The 26591-nt window shown below is 31.9% G+C and overlaps 1 protein-coding gene across 1 annotated transcript; it reads left to right on the top strand.

Annotated features, from left to right (window-relative positions):
- Nucleotides 1–1276: 1276 nt before the first annotated feature.
- On the top strand, nt 1277–25454 carry LOC139526462 (uncharacterized). Its single transcript, XM_071321612.1, has 5 exons — nt 1277–1295; nt 8682–8984; nt 18020–18114; nt 21397–21613; nt 25063–25454. Exons 1-5 carry the CDS (start codon nt 1277–1279, stop codon nt 25176–25178), a joined length of 750 nt encoding a protein of 249 aa, XP_071177713.1. The 3' UTR covers nt 25179–25454.
- The last annotated feature ends 1137 nt before the right edge of the window (nt 25455–26591 follow it).

Genomic DNA, 26591 nt, shown 5'->3' with positions numbered 1-26591 from the left:
CCTTGGGACTCGTATGAAATTTAAATTTCTTGAAATTCCCTTGGAACTCTGCCATCATCACACTTGCTAAACCTTAAGTTCTCACCTCTGTCTGTAGCTTGATAGTTTTTCTTTCAGACGAAATCTTCATTGCCTCTACACATAAACATACATGCATTGTTATTTCCGAAACATGTGATTGCAAACAGTCTTAGTTCATCATTCTGTATCCTTTTGGAATAAGGTCTTTAACTTTGCGTATACTCATTCTGAAGTTATCACCATAGGAAAATGCGGTATAAATAGAGATGACTGACATCTGGTTTTTTTTTCAAAGTAGTGCCATAGAAATTATGTATTTCCTTTATCTTTATCTTCAAAATGTCTTTTTTGATGTTTCTAGACTTTTTTTAATTCTAAATACCTCCCTCTCCTTACTCTGCTATGCCTACCCAAACTTCTACCAAACACTGTTCTTTTTACTTTTACTGCCCATAATAAATTCTTCTTTGATATTGTCAAAACATGTAATGGCTTCCTTTTGTCAACCTTGCTTTCCATACACGTTTTTTTAACATTTTTAAATATAATTTTATTTTCACTTACCTAGGTTGCAATGTGTTTCTTACCCATATTTTAACCATTCTAATTTCCATAATTTTAATAATATTTAATTTAAAAGTAATACAAACTCACCAAAATGAAACATGTGTAAACATGTCTGTTTGGTCTACATTGTATTTATTTTCCCGTTAAGGACTTAACTGTGACATCTGATGATTGCTTTTTAGCGATATATATTTACTAAACAAATATTTGAATATATAGGATCAATTCCTTACCAAATAAAGTGATATTTTCCCAATGTTTACTCACTTGATCAAAAGATCAACCGTACTTCTTCAAACCGGACGTGAGTTCTCTCATATAGTTATTTCTTTCGCATTAGAATTTAATGATTAAATCGATTGTTTAATGTCCAAAAACTTAATTGACCTGAAATATATAATGAAAATTATCAAAACAATCATTCAATTTAAAAAAAATGCTATTTTTGTTATATTCGAAAGTGCGGTGTGATATCAGATCATGAACTTCTACTTTCGTTTTCAGAAGGATCACAGAACATCCAATTCAACAGTTTATTTTACTGTGTAAATGGTAAAATATGTTTTTAAATTACAGCTAAATATTCTCATACACAAATGAATTTGCAAGTCATAAAGTGTCAAGGGAGATCAAGCAAATTAAACAACTGTAAATAGTAAAAATTCAATCATGCAACAACATTGTAATAATGGCGGCTATCCAACAGCGTGAGACACTCTTTTATTCTTAACTTAATAGAAAGACAGATGTCTTTTAGCAAGTTGAAGGTATAGCTCGACCTGCATTGAAATATAAAGAATACTCGGTGCCAATTTTGGGTGATATAACACTGATGTAAGAATGTTCTGTTTTTTGAAAAAATGTGTGTTGTGAAGATGCATTTTCAACTTTAAACATTGGAATAGTGTAGTGAATTTTAAGGTTTGATACAAGCCCTGTATGTTAACACAAATAATGGTAAAAATTCCAAAATTTGAAAACATTTCACCCCTCAGTAATTTGTTGAAGGTACAAAACATGTACATTTGATAATTGCACCACCAGATTGAAATTTTTACCTTAGCGGAACCTTAAGGATTATATACCCTTGTGTTGATTCAATGCTAAACATATGGAAATTTTAAAGAAAATCCACAGTCTTTATCCTTGTTTTCTCGTATTTGGCGATTTGACGACTGATAGATGTAGTATTGCTGCATGCAGTGCTAGCATTGATCTCATTAAAACAAGTTTATTTATGTAAGTATTGGTTAAAACTAATAAAAAATATAGCCAAATCAAGTACACCTTTAGGGTGCGTTCGACTTTAGTTACTCAGCACGAGGTATTTTGGAATCTAAAGGATGTTTAGAAATTGTTGTAAAAAATAAACACTAGCACATCATAGAAAAGCAAGTGAGTAATATATGTTTCAAATTTTAGAACAAAAATCTCTGTAATAAAGGCTGTGGATTTTCTATAAAAATCTTGGTTTATTTGCCACTAAGTACTCTTTTTCTATTGATTTCAATGAAACAGTCAATTATAATGCTTTGCATCAAGTTTCCCCTCGGTAAATGTACAAAATGACTTGTCTCTATTATTCATTATATCTGTAGTTTTGATACAATTGAAGTTTGAAAATTTCTTATAAAAATGGCTACAGAAGGGGTCATAAACCTTAATAGTTTAGCAGGAATACATAGATTATAATTGAAATCCATAACGTCAGTCTAGAAAGTTGCATTATCATTCGAACTATACATCCTATAGTTACAAATAATCAAAATGATTCATTTTGAGGATTTCTTCGTTTTAACTGCAACTAGTTGTTTTTATTTCCTAAATTTAGTAACACAGCTATATTTTGTGTAATGTCAATTTCATCATGGAACACTTTCGCCACAACTAGGGACTTATTAAGGGATTAATTTATGTTACGATTTAAAAAGTTATCAATAAATTATTTTAAGTTGCATTATAAAAACAGTATTAGTTTAATGTCATAAAAATATAAACCTTTTTTGTATTCGGCACAACTGTCACCGGGGAAACTGGGTGACTTGTCGGGTGTGCAACAAGAGCCTGACTGAATGGCCTCTTGTTACTGAAACTGTGTGATGCACCTGATCACACAACGAACGATTGCTGTGAATAGCAATGAGAACTCTGAGACTGAAACTCTGGTGAAAACTAACTTCTGAGACTCTGGAACTAGCGATGAATAAACAAATAATTCAGCATGGAATACGAATACTTTTATTACAGATGGACTGTGTTCAGTGTAAAGTCCTGAGTCCAAATCTTGCTTATAGAAATTATAAACAAGTATTTATACACAATTGAATTAACAAGTATGGACATAACAAATAACAATTAATTTGAGTGATATTGTTCACTGACAAAGATTAAACTATTTTTAGAACTTGAAGAATAGATATTAAATGATAATCTGATTATGACAATTAAGAACATACATTATGAATAAGATAAAATGTCACTAATTAGGTAACAGATTGAAACATGTCACTCAATGTCCAAACTAAGAATTAAAAAGCATGTTGATTTTAAGTCCTGGATACGAAATGTAAATAGAAACGAAATTATAAAATAAAATGAATTATAAAACACAGAGAATTAAAGTCTAAAATATAACAATTGAGAATTTTGTATTAAAGTCCAAAATAATAAACGAAGCTGCTTTTTCCACTGTCACATATGCCTCTCCTCCCAATTAAGTCCGTCCTCGGACTTAGCACTATCTAAATCGGCCGCCTCTGCGGTTGTTATAGTGTCTGTTGTTATAGTTGGGTCGCTGTTGATTTTGACTTGAAGACAACAAGTAGTTTTCATGCCGAAGGCTTTGCAGTTCTTCTGTCAGCTGTTTGACAGAATTTTCTTGAGATTGAAGTTTGGAATGAAGGTCTGATTTTTCATTTTTCAATGTTTGTATTTCGTCTGTAAATTCGGTTGAACGCATAAAGTAAAGATCTTGTACCATTTTAACAGTCCCGTCTTTTTCAATTAATTGCTCCTGTAATTCTTGAATTTGATTCACATATTCCTGTACGTTTATACGCGAAGCACTTTCTTCTTTCTGTTGACGAAGGTTTTCGAGTTCTTGCTTGAACTGGTCTCTCTCTGATTCGATGGTTTGCTGGTTCTTTAATTGAATTTTGAGTGCCTCGATGCACTTTTGCTGTTCTAGATTTGTATTCCTTTCCTTTGAAATTTTCTGCTTCACACTTTTTAGTTCTGTTTTGAGCACATTTGCAATGTCCAAATATTGCACGAACGCTGAATTTCTCATACCTGAGAACGGTAAAGCTCGGATGATGTTTTTGCGTTCAATATAGCTGTCTATCCTAGCTGAATCGCGCTGCTTTTGCTTTCTTGATTTCACATGAACTGTTGTACGTTTTATGTCCTTAGCTGCTTTTGAAAAACACTTAGTGGAATAATGTCCGAATTTTCCACACGAATAACATCTTTGATTGATCGAGTTACAATATAATGTTTATGAAATTTACCGCATCTCCCACATGCTGGACTGTCACCTGACTGGATGTTCCATGGTCTCCATTGTGGTCGAAAGCTGTACTCCATCGCTGAATATTGCCTACGCTACTTGTCTGGGAACTCGCTTGGCTGCTTGAGGTCTCTGGATCGTGTGCTGAGCATAGAAGTCAGCACGCCGTCGTCGTCCACCAAAATGTCACCGGGGAAACTGGGTGACTTGTCGGGTGTGCAACAAGAGCCTGACTGAATGGCCTCTTGTTACTGAAACTGTGTGATGCACCTGATCACACAACGAACGATTGCTGTGAATAGCAATGAGAACTCTGAGACTGAAACTCTGGTGAAAACTAACTTCTGAGACTCTGGAACTAGCGATGAATAAACAAATAATTCAGCATGGAATACGAATACTTTTATTACAGATGGACTGTGTTCAGTGTAAAGTCCTGAGTCCAAATCTTGCTTATAGAAATTATAAACAAGTATTTATACACAATTGAATTAACAAGTATGGACATAACAAATAACAATTAATTTGAGTGATATTGTTCACTGACAAAGATTAAACTATTTTTAGAACTTGAAGAATAGATATTAAATGATAATCTGATTATGACAATTAAGAACATACATTATGAATAAGATAAAATGTCACTAATTAGGTAACAGATTGAAACATGTCACTCAATGTCCAAACTAAGAATTAAAAAGCATGTTGATTTTAAGTCCTGGATACGAAATGTAAATAGAAACGAAATTATAAAATAAAATGAATTATAAAACACAGAGAATTAAAGTCTAAAATATAACAATTGAGAATTTTGTATTAAAGTCCAAAATAATAAACGAAGCTGCTTTTTCCACTGTCACACAACACTGGGGAATGGCTCGGTACAACCTCGCCCTTCCCCAGTTTCTCAGGTGCATACAAAAAAGTTTATAATTTCTAACATTTACCTAATATTGTATATATATAAGTCGAAAATAAACTAACAACAATATTACAAAAAAAAACTAAAAGACGAAAAGACAAAGAACAGTAAATACAACATAGAAATCTAAAGACTTAGAAAACAAGAACCGCAAACTCAAAGGTGATATCAAGTGCTCCAGTAGTGCAGGCAGTTCTTGTTCTACATCATGCAGCTTTCTCCAACAATAAAAACTGGCCGCCACAAAATAGCCTCAATGCGGTACTTAAAAGTGTCGTTAAAACAAAACAAAATCTACATCATGCACCTGGTGTGTGAAATGAGCAACACGAAATGTGCAAGTAGTACCCTCCAACAATACATAGATATAAAGTCGGGTTTTTTGTTGGGTTCATATTGATTTTGTATAAAGTGATTAAGATTGTGTATTGTCTTTTCGTTGTTTTTCGTCACTACTTGGTGAGGTTCTTATTGAATAAAATATATTTTAAAACCTCACATTATATTTTACATACGTGCTTGGCTAATACGGAATCACGTGCCATAGTTTCGTTTCGATGTTTCTTCCAAAAATTGGCAGCAGCGATAAATAACACTGACAAAATGAACAACCCTATTGTTCCCGGGTAAATAACAAAGACAAATTGAGGCCTCTATCAAACAATTCTATTATTCACTGGGAAATAATCCTTGTCGTACTTAATGATCAAGAGTTGACTCCCTTTAAAGTATAATGTAACTAAACGACAGAAAAAATAATTATGGCAACGGTCATGTTAGAAGTCCATCAAGTGACGACAGAACAAGACCATACAAGACTTCACAATTCATCGACGAAACCTCTTGTAGACGGCCTTTTCAGGGCCAACTATATTTTTGAAAAAAAGGTCTACCTTTGTTATACATACGTAAAATGTTAACAAACACAAAATAGTTGTCTTATGTAAGTGTTTTGACAATCAGTAACAATATTTACTTTTAATAGTAATAATTTGTATGTTCGTTCGGTAAAATAAAACAACTATGGCTTATTGAGTCTGTGCATATCCAAAACCCTAAAGCCCTCGTGAAATAACTCTTACTCGGGTCGACCATTCGGATGTTTACCTACTCAGCAGGTCATAATTGTATATTAACTATCGTTTTGGTATATTAGTCTTTATAATCCTTTCAGCGGAGTCGCATCAATAACTCAAAAATATATATATCCGAAACTTGCAAATTACGTAAAGAACAAATTGGTAACCAAAAAAGATAAATAATGACTTCATTCAGCAATGCACGAACTTAAATCAGAGAATTTATCCTTAGAAGCCGAAGTATATTGTTTTTCTTCTGTTACTTTTTTAGCAAAAGTTATCCTGCTTTTGAGGAAAACAACGCTTTTTTTTTTAAATAAGTAGTGTACGTTGTCAACGGTTTACCGGACCGAATACCAAAACAGCTAACCGGTTAACCGGACTTTTTTTCAATTTTGATAGATTTAATATAAATTTGTATTGAAATCATTAAAAAGTTATGTTTTCTTTTAAATTGTCATCGTGTAAATTAATTTGGCAGATCAATTGTTCAGTATATTGATTGCTATTGTTAATCCAAAAATATAAAATTAAATTTTACTATTTACTTTATTGTTTCATTTTTGTTCTAATATTGTGTAAATCTAGATAGGAATTTGCAATCTCCGTCGTGTAAGGCTTTGTCATACTTTAAACGAAATGCTTACTAAAACATTGTGCAATGCAAACCAATGTGAATGTAATCAATGTATACTTGATAGTACGAGTAACAGGCTTAATCATTTCAAATTGAAACACTCCACGTTATTTTTGGAGACAACAAGAGAAAATGAAAGAAGCATTGTTTTCAGACATATTAAATTCTCCAAGATCAAGAAGTTAATACAAACGCCGTAATTGATATGGACGTGTATTTGATTATTTAAAGCCAAACTTCGTCAGGAATCTTCAGACAAGCCGTATTACACCAAATGACAAACTTCAATTCATCGTATTACAAAAACGTAAATGTATGACTTAGATGGAAGGTTTTCACACTCATACCACATCTTCTTATATCTATGTGTAGGGTACTTATATAAGGCATTCAAAGATCAACTAAAACTATCGGCTAACCGGTTAATCGGTCGATCGATTATCCGAGTAACTGGTAAGGCAAAATTAAACGATTTGACAACACTAAAATAGCACAAATTACTTGATAGGTATCTTTTATCAAAATAAAAAACACATTTTTTTAAACAATATGTTGTAGTTTCAATAGTCCATTTGTCAATTACCGATTTGATTCAGTTATTACATATTTTGTAAACAAATTACTTCCCTTTGTCAATCGTAGGCTGGTTCTATACTTGACACAATTGGCTTTTGTCAATGCAAATCATGAGGAATTGAAAGTGACTTGTTGCATGGCGATTTAGCTAATTTTAATGAATAATGATTTCTGATGTCAAAAGTATTTACCTCAACAACAAATTAATATACATTTGTAATTAAAAGATTTGAAAAACTTGAGATTACTCAAATGCTGCAAATGTTTTTTTTACTTCCTACTAGCTATTCATTTTAAATGAAAATTAATGTCCCTCACAAAGGACACAACTAAAAATGGATCTCTAAATACAGTGTCGTGATCCTTTACCATAATTACGGGAATTGGCAAATATATTACTGGTATTATTTGTCCGTGTTATATTATATTTCATATATTGTAGGATGATAAGAATATATATGTTTATATATACGACGATATATCTTTGCTCGTTCACAGTTTCAGAAGGTAAGTATTGTATTATGGTTCTCAGCAAGGGAATTTTGTTTAATTCTTGTTTAAATCAGATTGATCATTCTTGACCTTAGCCTTCATTTAACAAAAGTTGCAATGTACGAATTATCTATGAACGGGCGAAACAGAAAGTACAGATGATAAGCTTTTGGATGATTATATTATATAGTGATATGTTAAATTAGTGTCATGTAGGTGCATTACAGTCTGTCAGTAAGCGTCTTTTTTTATCACTCTCCTTACCGAAAGAAGCTGCGTTATGTAAAACCCGAAACGTTGTGGTCCTACTAAGAGTACGGGAAGGTCGATTGATGGCCATATTGTGATATGCTCAAATCAACCACGGGAGCTGCAGAAAATTGTTTTTACAACACGCATGCACATAATAAACAATGTTTATGAAATGTATCTCTCTTTGAAATAATCAAGAAATATGCTTTTTGTTGATTTTTTTTTACATATAAAAGATATATATGTACCATTTCAATACATGAGAAATGCAAAGAAAACAAAAGGGCACTTTACAGAGATTACTTAACTGAGATCCCCCCCCCCCCCAGTTTTTGGTGGGGCTCGACTTGCTTAGTCTTTAGATTTCAACGTTGTTGTCTAGTGTACTATTATGTGTCTGTTTGTCTTTTTCTTTTGTAGCCATGGCGTTGTCAGTTTATTTTCGATCTATGAGATTGACTGTTAATCATGTATCTTTCGTCCCTCCTTTATATGCACGCTATGGATTTTCATTGGCAAACAAATGAAGTGATATTACAGAGTAAAGGTACTGAATGGTATATAGTATATGTCTTAATTTTTATCTATCTTTGCATTTTTATACATCGTTGCATTTTCATTTTATAGTAGAATGGTATATAGAATCGAAATATATAATCAATGGCAAAGATGCATTATTGAAATGTAATGGAACTTCCTGTCTATCTAGAGGTGGTAAAAAGTGGATTGGAGGACGGGACTACAAAGTGTTATCTTTCAATAATGTCTCTACAAATCCGACAAAGTATGAAATAACCGGTGATACTATTCTGAATTATGGTCTGAAGATAACAAATCTATCATTTGATGACTTCAACTCTACATATACCTGTGTCTGCGGATTACAACAGTATTCACGTATGCTAAATAGATATGATGTAGTTTATATCTGTAAGTTTTCAACTTGAATGTTAAGCTTAATTAAATCAGTAACCATTAACGCTTTTCTTATATTTATTTTTTGTCGCTTCAAACAATGATGTTACTTTTGCCTTTAACTACTAGCATTACATTGTTTTTAAATCCAATGAACGTCAGTTATTTAATATCCTTTTCGAATTAACAATAGTGATATAAGATGTATCTATAAATATACTTTAGTAAATTAGAAAAATAGTAGCCAAATAGGTGTTCTCCTTTTATTTATAACATTAAACCGGATTATGTCAATTATTCCGGATTTCTTTGTAAAAGTGATTTAAGGGTTCTTTGATTAATCGACAGTATTTTAAGTGATAGTATTATATATAGAGAATAATACATGGCAAAATCCGTATCATATGTCGTATCATCCCGAGACATCAATATCAGCCCAAGGGCCTTTAGGCCCGAGGGATGATATTGGTCGAGGGTGATACGGCATGTGATACGGATTTTGCCATGTATTATACGCTTTATCATATATTTCAACAGAAGAGTATTATATTATATGAACTGTTTTCTGATCCCGATAGATTAGCACTGGGTTACCTTCAGTTCTGCTTTTGTCTTGGTTCAAAGCCTTAAAATAACTGCTTATACAAAGCACCTGGGTTACCTTACCATTTGCCTGCTGCTGTTTTAAAAATATTTTGTTTATTATTGTATTTATTTGAGTGTTTTGTATTTTTTATAGTTGCATTTAGTGTGCCAAAAAATATGCAAACTTGATGTTCGTGACGTCACATACAATATGAAAACTTGACGTTCGTGACGTCACATACAATATGAAAACTTGACGTTCGTGACGTTACATACCAAACAATGACGTCATTAAAAAATGACCTATTTTGAGGACATTTTTTCTTAAGCAAAAAAAAAAAAAAAAAACTTTATGTAAAAAAAAAAAAAAAAAAAAAAAGGTATGCGATACGGGTTTTACCATGCAATACGGGGTATGCGATACGGGTTTAGCTATGCGATACGGGGTATGCGATACAGGGTAGGTGATACAGACTGGAAAAACAACCTTTATTAGATATACAAAATAGCTGTATTTTGTACTAAATATATGATAAATAGAGAATAATACATGGCAAAATCCGTATCATATGTCGTATCATCCCGAGACATCAATATCAGCCCAAGGGCCTTTAGGCCCGAGGGATGATATTGGTCGAGGGTGATACGGCATGTGATACGGATTTTGCCATGTATTATACACTTTATCATATATTTCAACAGAAGAGTATTATATTATATGAACTGTTTTCTGATCCATAGCACTGGGTTACCTTCAGTTCTACTTTTGTCTTGTTTCAAAGGCCTTAAAAGAACTGCTCAATTACTTATCCGAAGCACCTGGGTTACCTTACAATTTGCGTGCTGTTGTTTTAAAAATATTTTGTTTATTATTAAATTTGTGTGTTTTGTATTTTTCATAGTTGCATTTAGTGTGCCAAAAAATATGAAAACTTGACGTTTGTGACGTTACATGTATACAATATGAAAACTCGACGTTCGTGACGTCACATACCAAACAATGACGTCATTCAAAAAAATTACCTAGTTTGAGGAAAAATTTTCTTAAGCAAAAAAAAAAACCAAAACTGACTTTATGTAAAAAAAAAAAAAAAAAAAAAAAAGTAGGGGTGTGATAAAGGGTATGCGATAAAGGGTGCGCATCAAAGTTGCGCGATATGGATTAAACAGCAGGCTATTTATCACATATGCAAAACTACTGTATTTACTACTAAACATATGATAAAACAGCGTATTGCACTTACTACCGATTAGCACATGTCTATATTATACAAAACTTTCTACAAAATTGATAAAATACTAACAACTTATTATTTAAATTAAATGTATTTAATCCGATGACTTTATCAACATTCCGTAACAGATAGATTACATCTTACAATAAAATGATGATTGAAGCTATTAGTTTTCTCCTTGATAATATTTATGTACGTTTCGGCAACAAAGTTTATCAAGTTGTAAGTATTCCTATAGACACTAACTGCGTCCCTTGTATAGAAGTCTTTTTTTTTTTCTGTTATAAATCACAGTTTATGACAAAACTCAGAAACGATCGGTCTAAATTGCATTTAATTGATAGAGTCAACTACACTTACCGTTATCATGATGATATTTTTTCATTTTCGTTAAATAATTAAGAATTTTTTCAATATGCTGCCGAACTTTTACCCAAAGGAACTTACTTTAAATAAATTAAACTTAAGCGATAATAACTGTCTTTACCTAGATTTAGATATATCGGTTTTAAACGAAAAACTCCACATTAAGATTTACGACAAAAGGGACGATTTTTCTTTCTTTTTTGTTAATTTTTCAATTTTGGATGGTAATGTTCCTTATGAACCATCTTACGGTGTTTATATTTCACATCTCATTCGCTATTACCGTGTTTTTGTGACGTATTTTGGTTTTAACGAACGTAATCTATGTATTCCTGGTAAAATTTAAGCCATGGCTTTCGTTACCACAAACTACTTAAAACCTTTACTAAATGCTTCCATAGATATTAAGATGTGGTTGTACCTGTAGAAAACTTATTACAAGCAGGATACGTTTAGAAACGATTCTGGTAAATTAATCGATCCTTTAAATACACTTGTTCTAAAAGGTTACCAATTCAACACTGTAATTAGATCATTAAATATTGTTTTTATTTGTATACACATTGATTTTGTTATCAGTAAATTAAAAGCAAACTTACTATTATTGTTCGCCACATACACATTCATAGTTTTACAATCTGTCGATACCTGTATCTTGGCATTGCACAAGGTCATGTTTTTATCTGACTGTTTATGACTTCTTTACACTAAATCCATTGGATGTATGATGTGTACTGATTGATCATTTAGTCTAAAATGCATGAGTATTATTTTGGTTGATAGTGGCTTTGAACTAGTTGTCAGATCTGTTTTTAGTGTATTAATGTTGTTGGGATATACAAGTACCTGACCACGTCCACTTATATACGTAGTATTTGAAGTTTTGTACATCTAATGGGTTAAGCCTTCTTCAACAGATTTGTATAGTTCGTTCTTTTATGTAATGCTACACCAGTGTCCCAGGTTAAGAGTCGGGTTGGGATCCCGATTACATATGTAACCCCGCATGTTACATTCTGCATGTAAATGTATGTGCCTCTCCCAAATCGGAAGTCTGTCATTCAGTGGTTGTCGTTTGTTTATAAGGTACATATTTGTTTTTCGAACAATTTTTGTAAATAAATTAGGCCGTTAGTTTTCTCGTTTGAATGGTTTTACGTTGTCATTTCGGTGCCGTTTATAGCTGACTATGCGATATGCTCATTGTTGAAGGCCGTACGGTGACCTATAAATGTTGTCTACTGTGTCATTTGGTCTCTTGTGGAGAGTTGTCTATTTTGCAATCATACCACATCTTCTTTTTAATATTTGTAGCAATAATAATTTAGTAATGTTTAGTAATGCTGTAAACAAACAAAGTTGGCCGAGATATCAAAGACACGTAATAACGCTACCAGGCGACAAGAAAGTGTCAAACCATTTCTATCGAATGTTAGAAAAAATTACCAACAAGTCGACAAAGTTATACAAAATATTGAGTAACACGAAACCAATCACATCAAACGAGAATAAATTGGGCAATCAAGATAAGCAGATTGTTCTACTTGACTGGAATCCCTGATATTGATTTTATCTAGGAAAATCTTCTGTAATATGTCGTTGTAGGTAATGTCAGAATTTTACAAAAAAGAAAGGGTTGTGATGACAACAAAGGGGAAATATTCATGGTTATCCGTTATAAGCGAATTCCATAACTTTCAATCACAGTAAGAAATTTTCTTTAAAGTTTTGAGTGGCCTTTAAGCTTACCCTTTGAAATTGCCTGACCTGTGAGTATAAAAATAATTGGGTTCAGGCAAAAAAGACTATCAGGTGCTGATACATAAACCTTGAACCAATTAAACAAATAGTAAAAAGTTGAAAATATAATTTAACAATGGGTTCAGTTCACTTGAATGCGAAAAGATGATGTACTTCTAAGGACTGTTTAATTTCCAGAAGGTCACGGTTATCGATAAAGCGTTCAAATACAAGACATTACAGTTCTTAGGTAAAGGGTACAATAGATTAGAGAAGGAACCGGTAAAGGTAATTAAACACAAGTTTACAATGCCTAATCCTGCTAGGTTCGTGACACATTAATTTATTGTGAATGCCTTTAAACAAACTATAATTTTAAATAAGTATTAATAATGTGTTTTCAATTGATCGGGCGGAGCTTACGTTTCAATTTGCATAAAGACAGTATATTTGAAGATATGTGTGATAAGGCTGATTCATGAAATGAAAAATAAATAAGCCAATCAAAGCGTTCTCAAGATCATGGTGTTGGGATCGCTAGAACCACAACTATTATACCTGATTATTTTTCGCGTTTATCTACATGTAAACTACGATTACACTACTTTGATATATAGAGACTCTCTGTATTATGTTTACAGTTTTCTTTAAAATGTTTACTATTTAAGAGGTCATACCAGTTGCATGTATATTAAAAGTAAGGACACGGATGCCACAACGGCACTTTATTTACTAAGTTTCGAGTTGATTGGACTTCGACTTCATCAAAAACTACCTCGACCAAAAACTTAAACCTGAAGCAGGACAGACGGACGGACGAACGAACGAACGAACGAACCAACGAACGAACAAACCTACGGATGCACAGACTAGATAACATAATGCCCATAAATGGGGCATAAACCTTTTCTTGTCTTCCTCCACATACGATCTAAGATTAAAGTATTTAAGATTTTATTGCCATGTATCGCATTGTACATGTTATATGGTTTTAGCAATTTGGTTTTTATTGAACAATCTTCAATCACCTCTTAATATACTGTAACATTCTTTCGTAGGGAATGATTGCACTCCCTTTTTCCTATGCTATCGATGTATACGGCTCTGATACTACGTTTTCAGCCGCCAGAATATTCTTCATGGGATTTAACTGTTTTTTATTCTGTGCTTATGAAAAGTTTCCGACACATCAAGGAAATGTAGCTTGGACGGTTCAAACGTTTCTTTTCAACCATTCATAATCCTAAAGATGACATTGCTCAATCAGTATAACTAAATTATGTGCATTTTGGGCATGCATTTTTAATATCGTAGCGATTAGGTCGAAAGAATATTCATTAAAAAAAATATATATATTATATATAGAAGAGCACAAACAGCGAGCTGATATTTGAACAAATACTTAGAACTATATGCTCGTGAAGCATGTTATCTTCCCCGTTTGATATCGAAAGGTTGATCATGTACATTGAACAGCTTATCGTGAACCATTTAAGCATAATTTCGAAAACAAAGAACTAAACTATATATACATATATGCTGTATTAATTGATAAAACATATTGTTTTTTATTAACCCAGAGTCTTGAAAGTGGCTTTCAGAAATATTATGATAATCTTTTGTGCCTTGATATATCATGTAATTATCATATATGTGAAGTATAGTACAGATGACTGAAATTTGCAACTTAAAATTTTCAATATAAATTTCTTAAAAGAGTCACCAGATGCCCAAAATTTTGGGATTGTGGGTAGTTTAAAGTTCTCAGGTTATCACTATTGAACTTAGCAATTTTGCTCTATTCAGTGTGACTATTGTGGACGCAATTCCAACATGCTTATCTGGTGATAATCTCTCACTTTCCTACATTGCAAGGAAAATTATTATTTAATGAGAGATTCCAGTATGTTGATATACCTTGCTTCAATCTGTTCTTTTCTATTGTGAAATGAGTTAATGCAATTCTTGGAAGCAGTTCTATCTACTTACGTTAGTGAATGTTCTTTAAATAAATTACATTTATAATAAGTAGATCCTAATTTTAGATTGTCAGTTTTTTTTATTCTTTGTGTATTTTAACAAACATTTAAGTACGTATTTTTGTCCCATTTTTTGAACTTCTCATACCAAACACGATGTTTTACATATCTCAGTTGATACGTTATTCTCGGGCTTGTTCACACTATACGGACTTCATATACATGAGTGTGTTCAGTACGCAGAAACTGCTCCAAAAAGGTTATGTGGAGGACATATTAAAAATGACACTCCGTACATTTTATGGACACCATCACAAATTGGTTGATCTATACGATGTTTCTTTGTCCAAAATAATTAAGGCCATTTTAACCACGTGTTTCTATTTGCTGATGAATCTTATGAATATGAATTGTAATCATTGTTGTCAGACGTATTGTGACCTACAGTTTTTAATTCCTATATCAGTTAGTCTCTTGTAGAGAGTTGTGTAATTGGCAATCAATTTTACTTTATAGTCATCAATTTTAACCTTTCAAAAATGAAAGTATATCGATCATGCTGCCGTATTGTTAAGATTTATAAAGTCTTTGGTATTTGTACATCTTTATTTCGGAAAGGATATTCAAAAATGCACGCATGCTATAACCTATCGTATAGCAAGCATGAACATGTAAAAACCCTTCCAAAGTCTTTAAAAGTTAAATGCATCATTGACCAATGTTATGTCGTTTGAAAATGTTATTGAAGATATATGTTTCCTTTTGTGCAGTTACAAAAAAGATTAGTTGATTTTTTCATTGATGGAGCAAATTTGTCGTGCACATAAGAAAATAAAACAGAAAGACTGGCACCAGGGGGGAATACCTTATGAACTACACAGCTACTTGCATAGGTACTATTTCTGTACTAAAAATGTATAGTACTGGAAATCTACTTTTAATATTCAGTATTATTTTGTTACTCTAAAATTATTGTCATATTTAGGTACCTGTATTTTACAGTACTTGAAATTTAGGTACTACAGATTTTTGGTTACTACCGTTACATTTTCAGCATTTTGAAAGTTTTTATATTTTAAATCTCTTAAAGTTATGATTTTCAAACATGGAATATTGTATTATTTCTGTACCAAAATATTAATTACAAATCAAGTACTGTAAAATACAAGTACCTAAATATTACAATAGTTTTAAAGTAAAGAAATAGTACTAAATAATAAAAGAAAATGTCCAGTACTGCATTTTTTTAGTACAGAAATAGAACCTATGCAAAAGTAGCTGTGTATAGGCATGATAAATGTTTTTCAATGCAAGCAAGGAAGCATCTTAGGTAACTTGAATGCAGTTAATACCGGGGGACGATGCCTCAAAGATATAAGAGAACATTTGAATAAAAAAATATATCTGAACAATTATTTCTTTATTTAAAGCGGCTAGTATGTTTGTGATATTCAGATGAATATATGTGTCTATATGTCCAATCAGATGTATACTGGAAATGAGGATACCTGAATGGTTCGAATTCTAATTTTATTTGTCATTTTTTTGTCCATAAAAAGTCTTTTTGTGTTTTTATAATGTTTTTGTATCAAAGCTCAGTCTTAGACTGTATTGTGTTGTTGTGGAAATATGACAAAGGACAGTGTGCTTGCATCTTTTGTGTTAATAAAATAGGTTCATAAAATACTGATAACTTATACAAAACATCTGTACAAATTATATTGTGTACAACATTACAATTTGTACACAACATATACATACATAGATTCCCGTTATCTAATCTTCACTAAGGAAGATGTTTGTATATAAAATTACATATCATTTTAAGTAAATCATCAATTTCTACACTGAATAACTATAGGATTTTGTTTTGACGGCTCATATGGTTAAAATAAGAATTACATTATACATTACTTGCTAACATACATATCCAATAAATAGCTAACATCTTGTAAAACTGTTATATTTTGGAACAAAAAAGGTGTCTTACAGGACCTTCTCCTTTCACATCCCTTTGACTGGTATGCAAATACCGCTTCATAACATGATATATATGTTCAAAAGAATGAACAAATTATAATTCCGTATGTTAACAAAGTTTGTCAAAGGAGTAGGTCCGGTAAGGGCCGATTTCGGCCTCAATTTTCAAGTTTATCTAACGAAAGATTTTAGACACTTTCTAAACACTTAAGTGTCTATTTCAATTGATTCAATTCCTTAATGTGGAAGATTTTAACTTAATAAGTGATTTAAATCGCCCCGATTCAAGCTTAAATATGAAAAATCTATCAAATATGCCAAAAATCGTCACTTTTCAGATGGTTTTTGTCAAAAATGAAAGTGGCCGCATCCGTTTTCATCCTCAACCTTTATATATATTATGTATTATCATCAAATACAACTTACATTTCAATATTATGAATGAACACGAATGCGGCCACTTTCATTTCAGACGGAAACCGTCTAAAATTTAACTAAAATGCTACAATAGTGAAGATTTCAGTAATTTAGCATGACTTTATGATGCTAGTACCCAATATATGTGCATTGTGTTGTCAAAAACAGCCCATATTTATGTAGCAGAGGCATTCTACTTTGCAATAAATATCTAAACGATTACATTTTCACAATTTTCTAAAACTGCTATATTTTGAGGCCAAAAAGGGGTCTTACTGAACCTACTCCTTTGAGATCACAATTTGGTTAGTTTAAAGGAACTTTACAACCTTCAGTTTATTTTAAATCAATCCCGACTGACTGTGTACTGAATATTAAACTCGAATTCCTAGAAATGTATAGTAGGTAAGACAATTGACTTTTAAATGAACACAGTATCTGCACCTCCCAGATTGGAACTTATTTTACCTACATTCGGATTTGTTTCTGATTTTTTGTATGTGAACACCAAATGGATTTGTACGGCATGGCCAGCAATTCTGCAATCGTAAAAAATACCACAGGACAACTAAATATTTGCAATTGCATACATGTTTACTTTCATACGCTTGGAATACGTAATTTTATAGTTCACTCTTTATTTCTTAAATTTAATTGTTATTTAAGCAATATTTATTTACAGAGAACATTGTTCACTAGCAATGACATCTGTGCCCGTCTTTAACTTTAATCTTAAGTCTTTTTTTAGATCCACCACATATAGCTACAAAGGCTATCAGCAAAGAGTTTTTAAAAGTAGAGATGAATGTTTATCCGCTACAAAAATGCTACCTTCTATTTACGGTATGTATCCAAAAATAACATCTTTCATAAATGTACGGTATACATGATATTTTCTTCTATTTATAAAGTTTAATCAAGATATGTGTATTACTATATATTAAAATTACATATAATTTGAAAAACGAGAGAAAAGTATATTTCATTTGCATACATGAAGAATGCATAATATCATAACCTAAACCTCACTTAAGAGACATGTATTGTCGAAATGCGCATCTGGTGCAGGAAAATTGGTACCGTTAATGTTATTATTAAACACAAATCTGAAAACATTTATATGTGATAAAGCAATCCGTTGATCAATAGATATTTTGAATTAGAATAAAATGGTATTGCTCATATAGTACCAATGTGTTTCTTACATCTATTGCATATCTTCGGTGAAATAAAATTCACACAATTAATAAGTCTGAACAACTTTTTATTTGTCTGAATAAATTTTTAACGTGTAAATCATTCTTCTTGAGATTCTCTCTTTTAAAAAAACTATCTTAGCATAAAATTTATATGTACGAGTCCGCACATTTAGGATTGCTTACCGATGATTGCATAATCTCAATTCCACGTGTTTTAAAAGAAGAAAATGGTTAAATAAACAATAAATGAATATGAAAATGCTGTAAGATTAACTTTCAAGATAATATTATGTAATAGTAGTTATGTTTTAACATATTTAACATGATTAATGATGGAAAATATGTTTTTATTTTATTCTATGCATTGATTATACATCCAAATTTTATCAATATATGTATGCTCTATAAGAAATGAACAGATGAGCATGTAATGAAAAATTATAAATGTTTTTGGATTGAGCTGAATTTGGAAAAAAATTTTACATTACAAAGTTGAAAGCCAAATATCTTATGCATGCATCAATCATTGATCAATTAGTGACGTTATGTAGATACTTAAGTGATTATACTGTTAACGAACGCTAATGAGAGAAAAAAAAATTGTATTTATACATAACCTGAACAACAGACTGTCTCGGAAAATTGCAAAAGACATAAATCTTTACTGTTCAGGGCTGGAGGTACAAATTAATTTTTAATGGAATTTGTTCTTACAGAAAAACCATTGAACAACCATCCTAATAAGACACCTAAATGTGTTTTGCAAACTTAGGAACTTTTCGATGACATGTCATAATGTTGAAATATTTTAACAACCTTGTTCACTTGCCCAATATGGTTTTATGGATACCTGATATAACTTACAATGGATAATACTAAAAAAAATCACCCAATTGAAAAACAAAATAATAGAAACTTAAAAAAACAAAACAGGTGAAATGTACTGTTTTCCCCGTTTGACCATGATAGATAAATGTAAACCCGAAAAGTGCTTAAAGTTTTCCCGTATTGCAAATCTGGACATATTCTAAATTGGTTTTACTCATTTCGTACGGTTGTAGGTTGAACTATAGTAATATTATCGTATTGTTGGTCTTTAACGTCGTCTTTTTAATTTTTTTTTCCTGTATCATTTAGTCTCTTGTAGAGAGTTGCTTAATTGGCAATCAATTTTACTTTATTGACATCAATTTTTTAACCTTTCAAAAATAAAAGTATATCGATCATCCGCCTTATTGTTAAGATTTTTAAAGTATTTGTACATCTTTATTTCGGGAAGGATATTCAAAAATGCACGCTTGCCATAATCTACCGTCGTATAGCAAGCATAAAAATGTATAAACCCTTTCAAAGTGTTTTCAAAATGATATGCATCATTGATCAATGTTGGCACATAAATCGAAAATAAACTGACAACGCCATGGTTATGAATGAAAAAGACAAACAGACAAACAATAGTACACATGACACAACATAGAAAACTAAAGAATAAACAACACGAATCCCACCAAAAACTAGGGGTGATCTCATGTGCTCCGTACGGGTAAGCAGATCCTGCTCCACATGTGGCACCCGTCGCGTTGCTTATGTGATTAACAAATCCGGTAAATAGTCTATTTCGGTAGGTCACATTCATGAAAGGGAAGGGTGTTGTAGTCACGACGTAAGGAACATATCCGATATCATTTGTGAAACGGTTATTCCATAGCGGTCAACCAGTTCGTGATGGCGTCCGTAAAAATTACGAAAAGATGATTTCAACTTCACCATTTGGAACTCTTGGTTTAATAGCTTCCTTGTGAGCAGCAATCCTCTATCAAGGAAATCATGATAGGAAATGCAAGCACGGGAATGTCGTATCAATTCGGAGATATATACCCCGTATGCAGGTGCTGCTGGAAAGTTGCTACTTAGAAATTGAAAGTTCACAATTAGAAAGCTGAGATCATTTCTTGTGTCGTAAAGTTTTGTTTTCGACCGACCCTCATTGTCAATTTCGAGATGTAAGATGAAGATATATGTTTTCTTTCGTGCAGTTACAAACAGATTAGTTGATTTGTTTATATATGGAGCAAATATGTCATGCACATGCAAAAATAAAACAGAAAGACTGGCACCAAAAACCAAATACTAGTAGACTAAGTGATATATTCTTTAATGTGATATTTTTTTTTTATTTTTCAAAATCGATAATGACAAATAACTTTAGTGACAAGTTTATGTGCATTTACGGAAATGTTCGGAATTATTGAATATGAAATGAAATAAAAGCATATTTGAAGATAGGGCTTAAAAGATTGAGTAATATGTACAAACATGTTTTAACATCTGGTCATACTCCTATGTTTCAATAATTTTCAAGTATATTTGAGTTAAGGATGTTCGCTGCTCTGTTTTAAAATAACAAGCTTTTTAAAGGGCTGTTATTAATTGATAGTATATAAATAAAGACACTAAAAAAGCAAAAATAAATGTGGATCCGTATGCTTATTTTTAAGATATATGCAAATGAAAATTTGGCAGGAAATAATTCTCTCTAGATTTTTCATATATTTAACATTGGCACTTTTTTTGTTTCAAAAACAATGTAAAAATAACAAGGATTTGATAAAATTTTGAAATTTGTTTTACGCAATATGTAATAAAATTATGAAAAGAAAAATAGGGGTTAGTGGGCAAAATTTGTTAATGGCAATACATGGATAAAATCAGAGGATTCCGAAAATCTGGCAAAAATTAGAAAAATAGAGAAGCAAACATCCTTAAACTAGGCTGTCAGTGTCTTTAATGAAATCTTAAAACGACGTGCATAATTTTGTCAAATTTATATTAAACAAATGATTCACTGAAATATAACAATGAATTTTTATTAAAAGCACAGCAGAGAAATAGATTATTTAACTCTGTTTTATTTATACAATTTTAGACACCATCAAGGAGTAATACCATTGTTTTAAATACGGTTAGAATCAATGAAATCAAACAAAGTAGACCAGAATTTTATAAGGTGAACATATCACATTCACTCCTGCAAGAACAGATCATTGACTGTAATGGCTTTGTTGATGTATTTTGTGAGGTTGGGCCTCTTAATTACACGATTATAAGTCGTCATCATTTACGTGGTTTAGACAATTGCAAAGGTAAGTTTTTGATAAAATGCGACTAGAAGGATACACTGATTAATTACTTTATGTAAGGGTGTAATTATTCAATACATGTTCATGACGAGATAAGATTAGTTAATCAGTTATGGACTTTTGCATTATTGATCAATCGGGATGATTGGCGCGAAATAAATATGAACTTATGAATGATATATGTTGAATAGGTATACAAAAGTTATCAAAGGTCACCTACACCTTCCTATATCAGTTGTTCGAAATTTTCATTATTGTGCAGATAACATGACACTTTCATCAGACATTGGATTAAACGTCAAATCGTTGCGTCAGTGGTTTTCTATGTATCATGTGCATTACTTCAGTCTGTACGTGTTAAAGATCGATTTAATCATTACGTTATTTTTCTGATGTGACTGGTTCCTAAGTCTGGTTATGCAGGATGTAATCGTATTTGAATGGTCTCTTTTTTGTGTGATGCATGTAAGAATAGTGCGTTTTCTTTTGGACAGACCTGATTTAACTGGTACTATGTTTGGTTTTATTCTATGTATAACCACTGTTTGTGTTTAGTTTAATACTATAGCCTGAATCCATTTTAGAGTGTTGTCTTGATTGCCATAATATAAAAGTTTGCAGTGGAAACTAGACCTTCAATTGTTTCTCTAAAAAAAGGGATTTAAAACCATTTGTTCAGAGAACAATTGGTTTTTAAATATGTTTTCTTCTCTTCCGCAACATACAGTGTTTTGTAATTTCACAAAATGTCGTACTAATGCAAGTTTGAAACTGATCCTGTTTAATCGAAAAAAAAATATTGTAAGAGTTATCTCCCCAAACACTATGTTTCTTGTATGCGCATCTCCTTCGCAACCGTAAAAGATTATGCAAAATTTATTTCACCAATTTGCTTATTAAATTTTCAAGATAACAAATAATTTGACCGCAGTGGTCCGGAAACTCCATAAGAGTTATTTTCCCTTCTAAATTTAAAATAAGTGAAATATAATTGTAATGGGTAAACCATGCGTGATAGAGACGTAGGGTCTCTTGATTTGAGGTCCTTGGTCCAAAAAACGGGAAAAAGGATAAAGAACAAAGGTAAAGATCATTTTTAAAATGGATGTTCATCTCTTTTTAAACATCATGTTAGATATTGACAACACAGTTTTACTTAATTGTTGGTTGCGACATGTCGTAACTCATACATATTGGTTTTAAGGGTACGCTTACTATAAATTAAAGTTTCTGCACTCGTGTAGTTGAAAATACGCGAATGATGCCATAGCTCATTAACCAAATATAATTAAGATTTAGGGTCTTTTGATTTGAGATCCTTGTTTAATGACTTATACTTTTTTCAAACCGGAAGTAACGTATTATCTCATTTATTTAAAACAAATTGAATAGAAACCAAATATTTTTGGAATCAGCGTTCAATAAGCTATCTTTTGACGCTGGAAATGACATTTTAAACTGAATTTTACTAGTTTTATATCAAAAACATCTACGGGTTGAACGACCTTTTATTGTTCTCTAAACAGTAGGCTTTTAACATTGTTCTATTTCTCTTACTCTTAGTTTCAAGCATGTGTCCATTTATACATAAATATATTGTGATCTGCTTAGCCGATATGTGAAAGTGTATTAAGATTACTGCTACAATTTGGATTATTAACTAAATTAAGATCGTATATTCTATCTGTTCGTTAAAGCTTGTCAATGGTTTTGTGTTAGTTGTGATTTGATGTCCAAAAGATATTGATGTTTTCTAGCATCTGATTTGCCAACAATGAATGCTGGTGTTGACCATTATATGTATCAATGAATTCAGTCCCCTCCTAGCCATGTATAAATGTGTGGTTGATGTATTATCTATTCTATTTAGGAAGATGTTAAATTGTTCTAGTGATGGGTGTCTATAAAAGCTACTAACACAGATCTGTTGTGCCAGAGATGTTTATGTCTCCCTTTACTACCTCGCAGAATGATTTTAGTTCGATAATTTCAGAGCTAAATAAACTCTGTTGCGAAAGCTCTCTAAAAATTTATTTTATGAGAGACTGTATAGACTATAAAAGAATTTCGACAGTGTAAAAGTAGATCGTCGAGTTTGCTTTTTGTACAAACGTCTGAACAAGAATAACAAACTTACCATAGCAGTCTGATTATATGCCTCCAAACGCAAGTAGATAGTGGACTGGTTTTTATCCGACTGTTACAATAGAACAATAACATAATGACGGGATGTATAAGTACATAGCCACGACAAATTGATATCACCAAAAAACACACTAAACAGTAAAATTAATGTCCGTAAAGATAAATAAAAGATACTATAACAAGTATAAACGATAGTTAACAACGTTTGTACACATAATCTATACTACAAGACCATATGCATTGTGTAGCATTTGTGAAATGAACACGGAACATTATCAAAGAGGTTATGGTACTTTTCAATGATTTTTTGGAATAAAGGAAGAGACTTTCGTTGACAAACACCTGATTCATCAACTTTCTACTCACGACACTGGGTACGTCGTACAAAGTCAGAGTATCAGCTTCAAGCTCTTGAATATCGAATAAGTTGGGAAATACGTATTCCATATGCAGGTGAAGTTGGTTTATTGCTACTTAGTTGAGGATAATTGATAGTAGCAAAATTAAAATCGTTTCATTTGTCAGAGATTCAGGTACTGAGATAATCAGTCAGTTAAATTCGTAGTATAAGTATAAAATAAGGCGAAAGAAACGGTGTCTATTGTTTTTTTTATTTTCTAGTTTGGGGGAAAAGGGAGTATTAATGGAATCCAAAAAAGGCTGGATTGTTAATGGAACGAACATCGATCATCAATATATCTGAATATGTTTATTGAAAAAAATATTCAAAAATCCGTTTGTTTATACTATTAAAAAAAGTAAATTGTACACAACATATCCGGTAACAACATTGGACAATTCGTTCATATACTTTCATTCATTGAACATCGATATGTTTTATATCAACACTTTCTAAAATAATACATTTCATTACATACATAAGTAGCTACAAGTATATCAGAAGATGTGGTATGAGTGTCTATGAAACAATTCGCAATCCTAGTCACAATTTGTAAAATAAAACTATTATAGGCCCACCTACGTATTTCAACACTGAACCTTGGCTCACACCGAACAGCAAGCTTTAGAGGGCCCCAAAATGACTTATGTAAGACCAATCAAAAAGAAAAACCAACTTTCTTATCTGTATCAAAACAAGAAACAATAATGAACTACATTAACAAACAACAATCCCCGGACATCAGGTTCCTTACTTATGACTGTGCAAAGTAGGTTTGTCCTCAATATTATGAAAATTATTATCTTATTACTGATTGTGTAATTATACATAGAGTGACATCAGTGTGTGCAATTTTTTGCAATATGAAAAAAATATATATATATTAATGATGTCCACTTTCTTTCAGACGATACGCATCACCTGGTACCAGCCATTGCTGCTGCAATTGGGATTATCTTCACCATAGTCTTTGTAACATGCATTGGGTTATGTGCATACGTCAAACGCTATAATGATGAATGAATGTGTTTGTAGATAGATGTTTTTGTGTTCTGTTAAATTGTTCCTTTAAAAATTGTTACACGATGATGACTGCTGTACCCATATTTTGACTATTTTATTTAATATGTCTGTTTAGTTCACGCATCATTGTAAATATAACGGAATTTGATGAGACTGTCATCAAAGGGAGAGATTTATCGCTATAAAACCAGGTTTAATCCACCATTTTCTGTCAATTCGTTTTTTATGTGTTTTGTCATTTGATTTTGCCATGTGATTATGAACTATCTGATTAGATTTTCCTCTGAGTTCAGTATTTTTGTGATTTTACTCTTTTGACTAAAGGTCGAACAACTGATGTTCTAAAATTCTCATGACTGCCATTAACGATTGCCAAATAAATTGATCACAAAGATTTAACAATATTGATCTCTATATAATTTTTAAACCAAACAGAAAACAATAAACCTGTGGCACAGATGGTAAACCACAAAGATGAGTAGCTTAATTTTTATTTTTTTTTACACCATATCCGCATTACGACAATTAATGTCTCTTCAGTGATGTTAGGGATAAAAATGTATCTGGAAGGTCATATAATTTACCTCAATTTAGGATAGACTGTTGAATTTTAAAAGTCAATATAGGATGAACCGATTATATAAACAAGAGGAAAAATATAATACTACCCCAAGCGAAATAAATATGAACAAGTCTTAATTGAAAACAACGTTCAAACCTATGATTGCGTTGGATAAAAACCTCATTTTTTATACTTATGCATGTAAAACAAATTTCGTTGTAGAGGGGTCGAAATAAATTACAAACAACATCTTCCAAAATAGTGGAAAAGTATCGTTTAACAAAACGCATTTGACTAACAGGTCGAAAAACTGATGTTCTTGACCCCAGCTGACTGCCATTAACGATTGCCAAAAAATATAGATAGATACTTGACCTATCCATGGATACAAACAAGAGTCTGTGGATTATAGACAGGACCATTAGCTATTATCTTCTTTACCCGTCATAAGATATTAATGTCATTTCCAGTAGCAATCATAATGGAGTCGATGGTGTTCACAGATTAAGGGGCAAGCCGCAAATAAAATAAAGATTTGAACAAATGGTAATATATATACCACCAAAGCCTTGAACTATCCGATGGCACAAATGCGAATACAGATACAAGAGGATTATTTCCGAGGGTGCAATAAAAAAATAGTAGTTCAAATGAACTATAGATCACACTATGGCCAAAAGGGAAGCAATCGTTGTTTTCCTTTGTTTAAATAAAAAAAATCCAATTGAAAGGTACCAATGAAAAGGGTAAACTGAAGGAATAGTAGGATTTTCATACGGATCGAAACCGGACACATGCCAGTTTAGGCGTCCCGCCATCTGGGACTAAAAGGGCTAAACAAAAACACTCAA

This window comes from Mytilus edulis, chromosome 6 (assembly GCF_963676685.1).
Source record: "Mytilus edulis chromosome 6, xbMytEdul2.2, whole genome shotgun sequence".
Classification (NCBI taxonomy): Eukaryota; Metazoa; Mollusca; class Bivalvia; order Mytilida; family Mytilidae; genus Mytilus; species Mytilus edulis.
This window is presented reverse-complemented; position numbering and strand designations above follow the sequence as displayed.